At 36.1% G+C, this 15,309-nt stretch overlaps 1 protein-coding gene across 1 annotated transcript in view; it reads left to right on the forward strand.

The window, feature by feature from the left end:
* Pgm2a (phosphoglucomutase 2) overlaps positions 1-15,309 on the forward strand; it is a 184,905-nt gene that overhangs the window by 135,807 nt on the left and 33,789 nt on the right. Inside the window, exon 14 of the mRNA XM_090390365.1 lies at positions 2,343-2,429. Coding sequence (XP_090246491.1) covers positions 2,343-2,429 — 87 coding nt within the window. The remainder of the gene's footprint in view (positions 1-2,342; positions 2,430-15,309) is intronic.

Genomic DNA, 15,309 nt, shown 5'->3' on the forward strand with positions numbered 1-15,309 from the left:
TAAGTATGACTCCACCTTTTCAATTACTGCTCCTTCAATCATTATATCCCTTCCGTGGCATACTTGTTCATCATTACTTTTGTTTTAGCCATATTCATCTTTAATCCAAAATCCTTACTAACTGTGCATAACTGATTAAGATTTTCCTCTAATTCTTTGGGATCGTGGCTTATGACCACAATGTCATCTGCAAATCGTAAATGGTTTAGGTACACTCCGTTCACATTGACCCCTTTCTGCGACCAGTCTAATCTTCTGAAAGCTTCCTCAAGGGCAGCAGTAAACAGCTTCAGAGATATTGTGTCTCCTTGTCGAACTCCTTTCTCAATTTTAAATTTCCTTCTGTCTTTGTCTAGTCTAATAAAGGAGGTAGTACTTTCATATATTTTCTTCAAAATCATAATATATGGGGTATCTATGTCTTGTCTTTGCAGTGCCCGAAACATTGCCTTATGCTGTATGGAGTCAAATACCTTTTCATAATCCACAAATGCCAGGCATAATGGTGTTTTATACATTTGTATTCATTTGCTTTCTCCATTAGCTGTGATATTACGTGAAGGTGATCCATAGTTGAGAATCCTGTCCTAAAGCCAGCTTGCTCTTTCGGTTGATTCTCATCAAGTATTCTTTCTAATCTGTTAGTAATGACCCTTGTGAACAACTTGTAGATGTGGGATAACAAGCTAATTGGTCTGTAATTTCCAATTTCTGATTTATCTCCTTTCTTATGCAGCAAAACTATGATTGCATTATTCCACTTCTTAGGCATCACACCTTTTCTAATGCACTTTGTGAAGAGCCTTGCCAGTTTTTGTGTTATGTCTCTTCCTCCCAATTTTAACAACTCTACAGTAACTTCATCTTCCCCCGGGGCTTTCTGATTCTTCATTTTCTTCAATGCATGTTCTACTTCATCAGGAAGAATATCGGGTATGTCGTGTGTATTGCTACTTTGCAATCTATCTTGCCCACTTCCCGATGTGTCCCAAATGGGACACATCGGGACTAGTGCATTTTGGCCCGATTAAGTGGCTGCCCCAGTTATCCGAAGTTTCACGTAAATAGTTAAAAATACAATGTACCCCCCCCCCTCTACAATTGGTTCACTGTACAATCAAATCACGTTACGATGAACTCAACATAGTAAAGTACCGTTCACTATACGATGTGAAGTAAGTGCTGGTCGTTGTGATCATGTTTGTGAATTGAATTTTAATTCTATTAAACAGCGATTCTAATTAGCGAAAATAGGAGGGAATATTATCCACAGGCTATAAAAGCAAAGATATATTAAGTACAAATTTACCCTTTATTACCTTACCAATTAAAAAATTAAATGCTAAGTGAAAATCGGAATAAGTAATACGTATTGTAATATGTACATACGAAGTAGTTGACATTTCTGTTCACTGACATTTATGGGTGGGGGTTAAAATTTAAAACAGTAAAAAGACAAGCAATCAATAACAAAGAACACGGCACACACACACACACAAATTGCAAGTAACACGATACGTGCAAGTGGGAATGCAGTAATGAGTTACAAAGCTTTAAAAATAGGAATGAAGAGAAGATTCTGAAAATTATTTTTTTTATATGATTGAAGATTCCATGGAAGTGTAAACACATTTCACTATAATAACCCACAGAATTCCAGCTGTTTGTATTATCGCAAATTCAATAAGATAGAGTTTACTATCCATTTATGATAGATTGCACTAACAGAAAAGCCCAGTAAACAGGTGACTGCTAATTGTTTTTATTGTTTTATGGTTGTGACCTCCAGAATTTCAATCGAACCACATGGTACCGTTCGAGAAAATCGTAGGATAATCTCCAGTGCTGCAGTCTCCTGCCCCGATTAAGCAAAGTAAACCCTGGCTATTTTCTTGATTGGGTTCTGGTTTTTAAGATTTGTCCCAGTTAAACGGCTGCCCCGATTAATCGGTGGCCCAAATAACCGAATCCACTGTACTATTTTTAAAATAAGTAAAAGTGAATAATTTTAAATATGTAATAAAATTGGAGTTTTAATTGTATTTCAGTTGTCACATATTTTAATCTCTAAGTGTGAGAATGTGTAATGACATATAATTCTGAAGAATATTCTATGCGTGCATGTGAGAGAACTGATTTAATCATGTTCTTAATTTCATTCTGTTTATATTGTTCAATATAGCTTTTTTATTTGTAATTTCCCAAACATTTATTAATTAAAAAACCTTTATTTATAATAATAAATTAATAAATCCATGTAATATTGATTTGATATTAATCATTATTACATATGTTATAAATCCTCTTTCTATAATGTTCTAATAAAGATATTTTATTATTAGTATCCCACGTCTTTAGGACCTTATAAAGTGGAGGGTGTCAGAGATTTAACAACAGGTTATGATAATACACAACCTGACAATAAAGCTGTAAGTTATCATGAAATTATTTTCAGTATAAATTGATATGTGATATATTTTGTTTTATGTTAGAATTATTGATCTTGGCTTGTGTTCTTTCTCTCCCCTCTTTGCATCTGATCTCTTTAATTTCCCTTTGTTTTGAAATTTCTCTTATATATTGTAAAATTTTTTTCTATAATACATTATAAATTTAAATTCCTCCAAAGTTCAACTTTTATCTAAATAATGGTTGTTCCAAGATCCACTTACAATACAAAGGCCAAGGACATTGTGACTCAGATGGAAATGCCTGTAGAGATTTCTGATTTGAGTCACAAGTTTGTCAATTGTATAGCCTGTGGCGTGTATTCTAAGATTGGTCTAGTAGACAAACCTAGATCAACAGAAGATTCTTTTCTTTTCACCCATTGTAAGGAGTGTACCAATCACGAATTAGAACTTGGTGCATTGTGAGAAGAATTTGAGTCACTCAAGAAATTGAATTAACTGGTGCTTGCCCAAGAAGTAAATGTAACGTCAGGGACTCAAGTATCTCATGACCTGCCAAGTGATGCATCTCCCGATTCTGATCCCAGAAAAGAATAATCAATTGCATACTGCACTTGATTATTCATGGAAACAGCTAATGATTTTTGTAATAAAGATAGGTGGACCAGAACCAGAGTGCATTTTCTGTTAGCAACATTTGATGATATTGCCAACAGTTTGTCAGATTTTAAGGGAGGGGTAAAGAGAGCATTATTATTCATGTGGAGACTAATGGTATTAAATAATATTCAGCAAACACAACCTGACTATTTGTTTGATAAATATAGGACCATGTTGAAAAACTGCCACGAGTTAAGTATGTAAGTAGTTAAGTATACATTCCTGTGTGTGTGCGCACGGTTCTGCCCAGACATTGATAGGAGGGATTATATATGGTAAAGGCAATGACAGTAATATTACTATTTGACCCAATTCTGTCATGTTGGCATCAGTTTTCTTAACTGTATCATAAAAATGAATATAATTTTTGGCTCTTAGTTTTTTTTTTTTTAATTTGGATGAAATTTAATCTTTCGGTTTTGATTTTTGTGTAATATCTACATTTTCACCATAGTGCACTATGGCCACAGATGCCGATGTGCCTAATAAATCCCCAAACAAACAAAATGCACAAACAAACAAACAAAAAAAATGGACTTTTGCCCAAATGGCAGAACCTTTACATAGCTTACCCATGAGCAGGGAGCAAAGGATATGCCTTTGCTCCCTGCTCACTGAACTGGCAACTTAACCTTGGTAAGATACAGCCTACTGCCTCTCATATGGTCCTATCTTGGACATATATACCGCCGTGTGACCTTTCTTTCATTCACAGCATGGGGAAAACACACCTTATCCTAACAGAACATACTGCAAATTCATGCCTTGTCAAGAACTCAACATGCACGGTACACACCCATCCTGTATGGACAGATCAAAAACTGACACTGGTTGGTGCAGCAGCATTATTTCCCAACATTACATAGCCAAGAAACTCTCTATTTGAATGTAGCAGTTATACTGCAAAACTCTGTGCTATCCAAATTTATTTCACATGCTCAACAAACATATTGCACAAGCAGTGTTATTTATACAGACTCCATTAGTGCTATCCAAGCTATACAACAGCATAAAAATCATGATAACCTCCTATACAGGTTTGGAATATCATGACCAAGTTAAATAAGAACAACCAACAAGTTCTCTTTTGTTGGATCCCTTGTCACATTTTGGAATTGCTGGAAAAGAACATGCAGACGTAGCTTGGTATGCCTTTAAAACATTAATCACATGATTTGAATGTGTATATGCCATTAAAAAAATACTCCACGAGGAGGAGGATTCCAAGTTGGAATCATCCTTCTCCTCGTGGAGTATTTTTGAATTATGAATAATGTGAATAATGATGTTGCTGGATTACTTCAGCAGAAAACGATGGCATGGAAAAGTTATAAAGCAATAAAAAGTACTGAATCCTATAACAGCTACAAAGTGGACTGTAATAGTGCCACAGAAAAGGTTAGGATGGCAAAGGTAGATTATGTGAAATTGCTGGCAAAGAGAGCAAAGAGTGGGGATAAGAAATTCTTCACATATACGAATGCAAAGTAGAGGACAAACCAGATTGGACCCTTATGTAATGGATGTGGGATAGTAATAGATGTTGCAGATGAACTCAACAGTTACTTTGCATCTATATTTACAGAAGAAAAACCCTTTTTGTCAAAGGGAAATTATGGGAGTGAAGTTTAAAAATATGCAATTAATGATATTGAAATTTCACTTGAGTATATAATCAAAACATTTTCGAGCCTACAGGCCAGTAAGGCTCCCAGGCAGTGTTCTCCCCAGTACCTATCGAATGAGTGCACTGCCGGGTGAATTTAACTGACCATCCTGCTAAAATTTAAGCATTTTTCGCGGTACCTGTTCAATGATCTCGATCAGTATTAATTCGAACATTCTATGTGATCGAGGTCAATGCGACAGGAGCATATACTGTTAAATTATGTAAATAATTTTTGCTCTGGATCGCTTAAGTCACATTTATAAATAACATAAAATTTTATAATATTGCGAAGTATTACACTTCCCCATCTGTCTACTTTATAATGCCACCTGGCTGACAGAATTTTCTGAGGAGAACACTGCTGCAGTTGATGGCATATACCCTATAATATTAAGGGAGGCGGCAAGTGAGTACATTTAACCATTGAGGTTAATTATGAGAGCATCACCGGACTCAAGAGTGATTCCGTTGGATTTGAAAAGTGCCAACATATCTCCAGTACCTAAGGGCAGTTCTAAGAGTGAAGTTGGAAATTACCGACTAGTCAGTCTAACTTCAGTAGTAGGGAAAATCATGGAGGTAGTGATCAAGGATCATTTAGATAGAAATGGAATTCTGAAGGAATCTCAGCATGGTTTCGTAAAGGGAAAATAATGTTTAACAAATCTGGTTAGCTGTTTTGACGGGGTCACTCATGAGCTGGATTTAGAGAATAATTACGACATTGTTTAAGTGGATTTCAGCAAAGCATTTTACTCAGTTCCAAATGAGTGGTTACTTTGTAAGCTGGAACAGGAAAATCCTTAGATGGATAGCAGGAGGCAGAGGGTTGTGATAAATGGTTATTTCTCAGATTGGGTTGATGTAAGAAGTGGGGTTCCCCAAGGATCAGTATTAGAACCACTGTTGTTTTTGATTTTAATAAACAACATCAATAAAGGGATAGAAACCATGATGTAAAGATTTGTACAGTAGTTAATGGTCACCGACAAGCAGAGCTTCTTGAGATTTCGGGGATGGTCAGAAAAATGGTAGCTATGCTTTAATCCGGCAAAGTGTAAGGTATTACACCTAGAGAACAGTAACCCCAAAATAACTTATACACTTGGTGGAGTTGAACTAAAGACGATAGTGGAGGAAAGGGAGTTGGGGGTTACAATACTGTCAGACATGAAGTTCTCCAAGTATTGTAGACAGGTTGCAAGGAAGGCCAATGGTGTCCTATCGATGATTTATCAAACATATGCTAGTAGAGATAAGTTTGTCATAATCCCATTATGCAAGGAATACTGTGTTCAAGTATGGAAACTGCACCTAAACATTGAGCTTCTTGAAAGGGTCCAAGGGTGAGTAACTTGCCTGGTAAGATCGGCAAAGAGGTGTCCATTTGAGGAAAGACTTCTAATATGTGGGTTGCAGAGCTTGGAAACTAGGCACCTTAGAGGAGATTTGATTGAGGTGTTTAAGACTCTGAGAGGCATAAGTAAAATGAATGAGAACAAATTTTTTACTGTTATAAATTATTCTAGAACTAGGGGCCATTAATTCAAGTTATAGGTGGAGATGTTTAGACTGGATTGCAGGAAGTTTTATTTTAGCCAGCGAGTTATAAATTACTGGAATAAGTTACCTACATGGGTGATAGAGGCTGACAGTTTGGGGAAATTCAAAGGTCAGCTGGATAGTTCCTATGGGAGAAGGGAAACGTATAGATTTTCTATTTCATTTTCTTTTATTAATTATTTTTTTAATGTACTTATTATCATTTTATTCTTCCTTTTTTTTTTTTTGGCTGGTGCAGCATGAGCCGCGGCTTCCTTGCACCACGTGACCATTACTAATACTAATCACATGGGGCACAAGACAACATTGAATATCCTAACTTAATTGAATATTTCCATTCATTAAGGGATAACAAAATGAAAAAGGCACGAACCATCTGGCATTTTTATCATGCAGAAGGGAGAGGGCACACCATTAATGGTAAAAAATTCAATCAACAAAATTGTTCAAATTGAAGATCAAACAAGGCAAAAGGAACTCACTGTGCTGAGTCAGTCAGTTGTCAGTCAAGACAGAAAATCAATTAGTAACCAAATTAAGTGCAAAAAAAAATTGAACATGAAACACAGTATGTACTAAACTGAGAAAAAATCAATTGAAGTCAGTCACCAGAGTGTGTAAAATTGTATATTTCATTAGCAGGTAATGAACTATGTAAACACTGTGAGAGTTGATATCAAAATAATATCAATTTATGATTTCTAGAGGAAATATTAACTTAGTTTGCATACAGTTTCTATTATATCTCAAAAATCACTTTAACAATAACATTCATACAAAGTGCATCAATTAAATAATGTACACTCTGCGTTTAGTATTAACATAAGAGACCAAAATAATATATGGTTAGATCCTCTAGAGCAGAGATTCCCAACCTTTTTGACCTGTAGAGCCCTTTTTAGAATAAATTTCTATATGGAGAAGCCCCTTAGGCTTACCCTATGTTTTCAAGCTAATGGTATTTAAGAGTAGTGTTACAGGGGGTGAAGAGGGGATAGATAATAAGGGAGTGTAAAGTAAAGAGATATTTAAACAATTGTACAATGTCCATGCAATAAAATTATATTTTACAGTAAGCCTAAATTAAGATATAACATAAAATAACATATAAATATTTAATGAGACACCTGTGGTATTTTTTTGCACAGTGTTCTTATTTCAGGTTCAATTGATGATAATTGCAGGTGAATGAATGTCTGGTTCTGCATTTAAGCGACTTCTGTATTTTGTTTTGGTACGCATATAGGCAGAAAATCCCACTTCACAGAGATATGTAGTTGAGAAAGGCAGCAATACTAATTTTGCTTACTCAGACAAAATTTTGAATTCATCTTGCAAATGCCACCAAAACTCTGGTAGATGTTAATTCTAAAATGTCTTTCCATCTCGTACTACAATAATTTTGAAGCTAATGGCAGCAAAATGACTGAACGTCGTCTGCTAGAGAATGCACAAAATTCAACTTGGCAAATTTTTATTCAGAATGTGATTTCTAGTTTTTTAATTCTTTAATTTCAATTTCTAGCTATTTTATTTTCCTGGAGCGGCCACGGAGCCCCTGGAGAATGTACACGAATCCTTTAGGGCTCCACGGATCACAGGTTGGGAACCACTGCTCTAGAGTGGGCTCTTTTCAGTGAGTGCAAGATGAAACTTGTCCGGTCAATAGTTCTTGATTTATGAAGGAAAGAGTAATAGTAGTTTTGTGCATGTCATCAGAAAATTGAAAATAGAGCAAAGAGCAGTTATCAAATTTTTTGCAAATTGGGGAAAAGTGCTACAGAAACGTTTGACGATTTAAAAAAAAGTTTATGCTGATGAATGTTTGTCCCGACCAAGAGTGTTTGAATGGTTTTCTTGTTGTCTTTAGAGGATGATCCCCGACTGATCTGTTTGGTCAGCCAGGAATTCATCAAGCAATGTTTGGCAAAAAAAAATTGATTCCAGTATCCCCATATTCCCCGAATTTGGATCCTGCAGATTACTTTTTGTTCCCCAAAATCAAAACAGCCATGAAAGGGATGCGATATGGGACGATAGAGGACATCCAGGCTGCAGTGACTTACCAGCTGAAAGCTTTACTAGACGAGGAGTTCCAGAAGTGATTTTAAAACTTGTATAAAAGATGTAAACAGTGTGTTCAAATTGGTGATTACTTCGAAAATATATAACCTTACTTTGCTGTTAGTGTTATTCTTTTTTTTGTAGTAGCAACAGTCTTGTTATTTAATTGGAACGCTTTGTGTATTGATATTTTCTTCATGACATCACCACCCATGTTTACTGATAAACAGTATGCCACATCTGAAAGTGTACACACACACACACAATACTTTCAGTGTAAAGAACTTTAAAGCACTGCAACTCACTCAAAAATACATATTGCTGACTTTCTGTCAAGATTAACCCCCATTTCACACCCTCGCACCTACAGGAAAACATTGAAAATTATGATAAGGTACTTTTATGCCACCTTTGAATTTTGGAATGAGAGAAATCATTAATATACTCTGAGTACTCCCCCTCCACACCTTTTTTTGTGCCCTTAAGGATTTTTAAGCAAGTTTTCACATTGTAGTTTTTATTAATGATCCACAGGAAGCAAACATGCAAATTTTCAGGTTAATAGCTTAATGGGAAATAGGAGATAAATTGATGAGTCAGTGAATCGGGCTTTTACTTTTATATGTATGCATGTAAATACATGTGCAGTGCCTGTGAAAGTGAAATGAAATAGTATAAGTATTAGTTTAACTAGAATCATAACTGTGTGTAATATGTATGAATTTTATCTGTTAATTAAATTTCTACTAATTTCCATGTAATTTTTGAAAAAAAATGTCAATTCATATAAGTTGAGAATATTGCAGACTTTTCAATGGCACTATAACCAAGTTTTACTTTATTATAGTTACTTAACGTGTGGTTATAGTGGGATTTCCATCCTTGTTTTTAGCATAATCTTATATATAGAAATAAAGAGGAATTTACCTCAATGCTTTTTTTGTGGGATAACTTCACCATGACACACACGTGAATTCAATCGGACGTAAAATTATTACTCAGTGTCTTCCTTCCCTCAAAGACATGAATGGTCCAACATATCCGCAATCGATAGTAAAGATCTCCCAACCTGACCACCAACACACAACTCAGGTGAGGTGCCCATGAGGATGTTTCACATCAAAAAGAGAAGAATAACATTTACATATTAGTGCGATTACCATCACTGAGTTGTCGGATGCTGAACTTGAGGAGCCCAGCCTCCCACCAACAAGGTGCCAGTAAGAACCAAAATATAGTCATCTAGGGATGGCATCACATACTGAGTAATATTATGTACTACTTTTCAGAAAACTGTTACTCATTAGCAGAGCAACACAAAGCAATTTGGTTGTCAAGACAGTCTTACAACTTGAGAGGTCAATGCCTTTTCATAAGATTATGCTAAATAAAAAACAGAGCTATGATGCTCAATGAGTTCTACAATTTATATTAATTGTTTAAATATAGGATAAATTCTCATACCTTTTTTTTACATAGTTAATTTATACGGGTTTCATAAAATTTATCTTGCATTCAATTCCCAATGTATACTCACTGCTAACAAGGAAGAGCAAAGCATAGCCGATGAAAATCAAGCCACCCAAAACTAAACCCACCAGCAATAGACTAGAAATCGAAGGCAACTGTCAAAAAATGTTAAAATATCCAAATCTAAACTTCTTTATACATGACTAGGTTATTTTGGTTACGAACCATGCTCACAAGAAGTAAAGTGACACATTTAACAATACCCACTCTCTTATAAATCAAATTGAATTTAAAATTAGTGTACCGCGACAAGATTAGTTTTGCCAACGAATGTGAATATTGCTATTCACACATGTGCGTGTAAAGGTCCACGAGTCTAAAATGGTGGATGTTCTCCGTACATTTATAGAATTGGAGTTTAACTTCATTTCAAGTGTTTCAGATATTTAGAGTTTTGTAAAGGGAAAGGTTTTTGCTTCCGCAAAGGCGAATACAATGGTCTGAGACAGTATTTAAATTCTATACAATGGGACCAACTGATGTTGTTACCAACAACAAATTCAAAATGGGAAGCATTCAAAGAACTTATCTTGGAAGCTACTATGCTTTACATACCAACTTAGAAATGCTGTTCAAGGTTTAGGCCTAATTGGGTGACAGATGAACTAATGAGACATATAGCAGAGAAGAAAAATGCATGGAATACATATAAATTAACATGTAACACAGAAGCCTATGATAGATATAAGTTGATCTGTAACCAAGTTACAAAGGAGGTTAGGCAGGCAAAGGAAGATTACAAGAAATCTTTGGCAAAGGATGCAAAGAAAAACAGCAAAGAGTTCTTTACTTATGTAAACTTTAGAAGGAAGGGGATGAATCAGATTGGTCCACTTGATATCGATGGTTCAACTGTTGATGATCCTGCTCAGGTAGCTAACAAACTAAATGAATATTTTGCATCAACATTCACACGAGTTATTTAGCTAGGGGAATGCAAGAGGTGTATTCAACTCTGGCAGTAAGCTAGATAATCTTGTAATAACTGGGAGTAAAGTGGAGGAGAAATTGTTGAAGATACACAAGAAAGGCACCTGGGATGGATGGGATCTATCCAGTTATATTAAAGGAGGCAGCAAAGGAAGTAAGCAAACCCTTAGCCATAATTATGAGAGCTTCCTTGGACTCAGGGGAGGTACCCATAGACTGGAGATGTGCAAATGTGATCCCAATTCACAAAGGAGGATCAAAAGCTGACACAAGTAATTATAGACCTGTGAGTTTAACTTCTGTTCCAGGAAAATTAATGGAGGCACTGGTTAAAGAAGCACTGCAGGATCATCTAGACAAGAATTCAGTTATAGCTCGGACATAGCATGGTTTTGTTAAGGGAAAGTCTTGCCTGACCAATTTGATTGGATACTATGATGCAGTCACAAAAGAACTGGATGCAGAGAATAACTTTGATATTATATACTTGGATCTTAGAAAGGATTTTGATACTGTTGCACATGGAAGACTGCTGCACAAATTGTAGCAGCGTGGCATTGGAGGCAAATTGCTGCTATGGATAAAGGGGTGGTTGAGTGGGAGAAGACAGAGAGTGGTAATCAATGGACACTGCTCTTCGTGGACTAATTTTATAAGTGGAGTCCCTCAGAGTTCAGTGTTGGGTCCATTATTGTTTTCTGTATTTATAAATAATATTGATGATGGTATATCAAGCTTAATGTCCAAGTTTGCAGACGATACAAAGGTTGCCAGGGTTGTTAAGTGCACTACTGACTCTATGCTGCTGCAACAGGGTTTGGAAAGGTTGAGCAGATGGGCTGAGAGGTGGCAAATGAAGTTTAACATTGACAAATTTAAAGTACTACATATGGGAAACAGCAACCCTAGGGCAACGTATTAACTCTGTGGTACTACACTGACAGTGATAGAGAATGAAAAGGACCTGGGGGTAATTGTGCAGGTAGATATGAAGTTCTCTGAGCAGTGCAGACGAGCTGCAAGGGTATCTCATGGTGTCTTGTCAATGATATACAGGAATTTTTCTAGTAGGGATAAGGAGGTGGTTATTCCCTTGTATAAGGCAATGGTCAGGCCACACCTTGAGTACTGTATACAGGTCTGGAGGCCTCATTTCAAGAAGGATGTAGAGCTGCTGGAATGAGTACAGAGAAGGGCAACAAGATTAGTGAATGGAACAAAGGGTTGCTCTTACAAAGAAAGGCTTAAGTTCTGAAAATTACAGTGTCTGGAGACTAAGCACCGGCACTAAGCACTCTGATGGAGGTATATAAAACCTTGAATGGTTTGAGCATGCTCAATGCCGATGGGATTCTTCCTCTTGCTCAGAATAATCACCTGAGAGGGCATAAATTCAGATTGAGGAAAGACAGATGCAGGATAGATGTGCAGAAATTTGCCTTTAGCCAGCGGGTTGTTGATTGGTGGAACAGACTTCCATCCCTTGTTGTGGAAGTTGATAGCCTAAATAAATTTAAGGCTCAGCTGGACAGGTATTTCGAACGAACTGAGGGTGAAGTGGAAGTGTTTTTTTATTTTATTTTTTTTTAAATTTATTATTATTTTTTTTTTCTTCTGATGCTGCATAAGCTTGTTTTCTTGCATCATATACCTCTACTAATGCTAATGACTGCTTTACAATTGTTGCGAGCTTTGGTGTAGGCAGAAAATGAAACTGAAGAATTGGAAACAAGCCAATTACGATATGCAACATCCTTCTCTTGAACAGCTTCAGCACATTTATTGGAAAACCAAGGTTTAGATAAAGGATGAAATTTTAAAGTGGTGTGTGGAATAAAGGATTCCATTCCTACAACAATAATTTCATGAGCAAACGTCAGACATCAGAAGTTTTGAAACAATAGTCCAACCAGGAAAATAAGAAATCTCGCAGGTCATCTCATTTTGCATTGTTGTAATGCCAAACAATACGAGACTCAATTGGAGAAGAGACAATCACCAAGTTATGATCTGAGGCGCCTAAAGGACCACTTGCTTCGACCGTGTACTTAGAAGGGTTGTTTTTGGGAAAAAGATCAAGCACATTGGCTGAATGGTTAGGATTGTCCAGTATTCTTGTATTTACAATCTGTGCATGGTCATTAGAAATTGCAAAAGCCTCAGCATCTCGACCAGCTGGGTCGTTGTGACTAGAAAACAGAAGCCAACTTGAGTTGTGAACATTAAAATCACCAAGGAAAATGACCTCACTCTTAGGAAAGGACTGGAGAAAGTCAAGTTGCAAAGAAAGGAAGTCAAAGAGCTCCAAGTGATTAGTAGAGTTGGGAGAACAGTAAAGACAGCAGATGAATTTGACACAATGAGGTTGAGAGATTTTAAGCCAGAGAAGATCGAAGAGAGGAGATTCCAATTACCAATTCTCTGACGGAATATCGGAACAGACATATGTACAAGTACTACCTTTAAGGCGAAAGGAAGCATACAGTGAATAATTTGGGCAATTGAGATGAGCAGTATTTGAAGTAACCGATAACTGAGATTCTGTCAGAAAAGGTACATAGGGTTTGGCAGACTGCAAGTGTAAATGGACATCGTTGCGATTAGAATTGAGACCACATATATTTGTGAAATGAACTAGGAAGTGTTTGGAAGGTTTAGATCTTTTCGCAGATAAGCTTACTCTATTAGTTTGACAATTCATGGTGTATTCACTAGTAAGAAAATGTGGGCGGGGGCATGCTATACGAAGTAATGAAATTATTGGATATGCCGTACAAATGGTTAGAATATACCCAGATCCTTGACATAATGTGGCCTTGACAATGCCCCCCGCATACACATTACTCGGACTCCCTCCAATCAGTATCTGCCAGAGTAGAGGTAGCAAGATCTGGAAGCCTCCTAAAGAGTTACCAATAGGTTCTGTCCAGTGTACTAATGGCCGGCCTGCGAACACAGTTTTAGAGCTGTACCCTCAAAATGTAAGGAAGATTGGATCTCACCATGATGTTCATCATAACCTCAAAAGTCATCAGTTGTACTGCATGATGGAAGAGAGCTTTAGCCTTGTTAAAAAGAAAAACATGGTTCTCCTGGATGGCGTGAAAGGAAAGTTCAGAAGCACCTGTCCTTTTTGCCCTCACAGATGCTTGGTGTTGTAATCGCATCGAAATATAATTTTGGGTAGAACCATTGTAAAAGGATTTGCATTCCCCACAAGCAATGTTATAGACTATATTGGTTCACTCCACGTTAGAGACAGTTTATTTATCTTGAGTTTATTTATCGGTTGTGCAATTATTTTAAATTATGTGTTTTTAAAAATGTTAATGTCCTGTTCATACCACTGTTGTACAAATGGAACTTTAATAAAATATTTATGTGAAGTGTTCTTACTAAGTTGAACCGATTCTGATTTTTGTTTCGCCTGTCATTGAATGCTCCTAATTATGCCTATTATATATCTCCTGTTTAAAGATCTTGTCACAAGTTCCTTGAATTTGTCCTTCAGATATTCCTGTGTAGAACTGTATCTGTACACATTATAAAATTGGTTAAAAATGATACTCCTTTTATACATAAAAGTGTGGTAACTCAAATAATGCAAAAATATTCCTGTATTTGTTGGTTTATGGTAAATTTTAAAATGTATGTCATCATTGACCCTTGTTAATGTAAAATTAAGAAGATTTATAGAATTCTCACCCAGTTTTTCCTTTTCCAAAGTAAACTTAAGTCTCGTTTGTATATTATTAAAGAAATCCATAAGATTATTTACAATATCTTCATGTGAAATAACAAGGATATCATCTAAGTACCTACCATAAAATGTTAACCTGGGAATATATGGATTTAAGTATAATTGCTTAATATCATTGGGATAAATTTCGGCGACTAAACCACTCAGACCAAGTTCCATCAGAAGGCCAAAAATTTGTCTGTATATGTCCGATTGGAAATCAATATAATTAGCCTCTATAAGAAATCTGATTAAATGAAATATTTTAGTTATACCAATAAATAAACTCCAGGCAATATTGAGGGCAAGGAAGACAACCTATCTCTAACATGGAGTGAACCAATATATTCCCCACATTGCTTTGGGAAATGAAACTCCTTTTACATTGGTTCTACCCAAAATTATCTTTCCATGCAATTACAGCAACACCAAGCATCTGTGAGAACAGAACAGGACAGGTGCTTCTGAACTTTCCTTTCATGCCATCCAGGAGAACCATGTTTTTCTTTTTATTGAGGATAAAGTAATTAATATACAAAATGAATACACAAAACTCTTAGCAGCCGAAACACTTGAAATGAAGTTAAATTCCAATTCTATAAATGTACGGAGACCATACACCATTTCGGACTCATGGACCTTCATGCGCATGTGTGAATAGCAATATTCACATTGGTTGTCAAAAATAATGTTGTCACGGTACATTAATTTTAAATTCAATTTGATTTATAAGAGAGTGGGTA

The sequence above is a fragment of the Mastigoproctus giganteus genome, chromosome 2, assembly GCF_048544385.1.
Source record: "Mastigoproctus giganteus isolate SK-2022 chromosome 2, ASM4854438v1, whole genome shotgun sequence".
NCBI lineage: Eukaryota > Metazoa > Arthropoda > Arachnida > Uropygi > Thelyphonidae > Mastigoproctus > Mastigoproctus giganteus.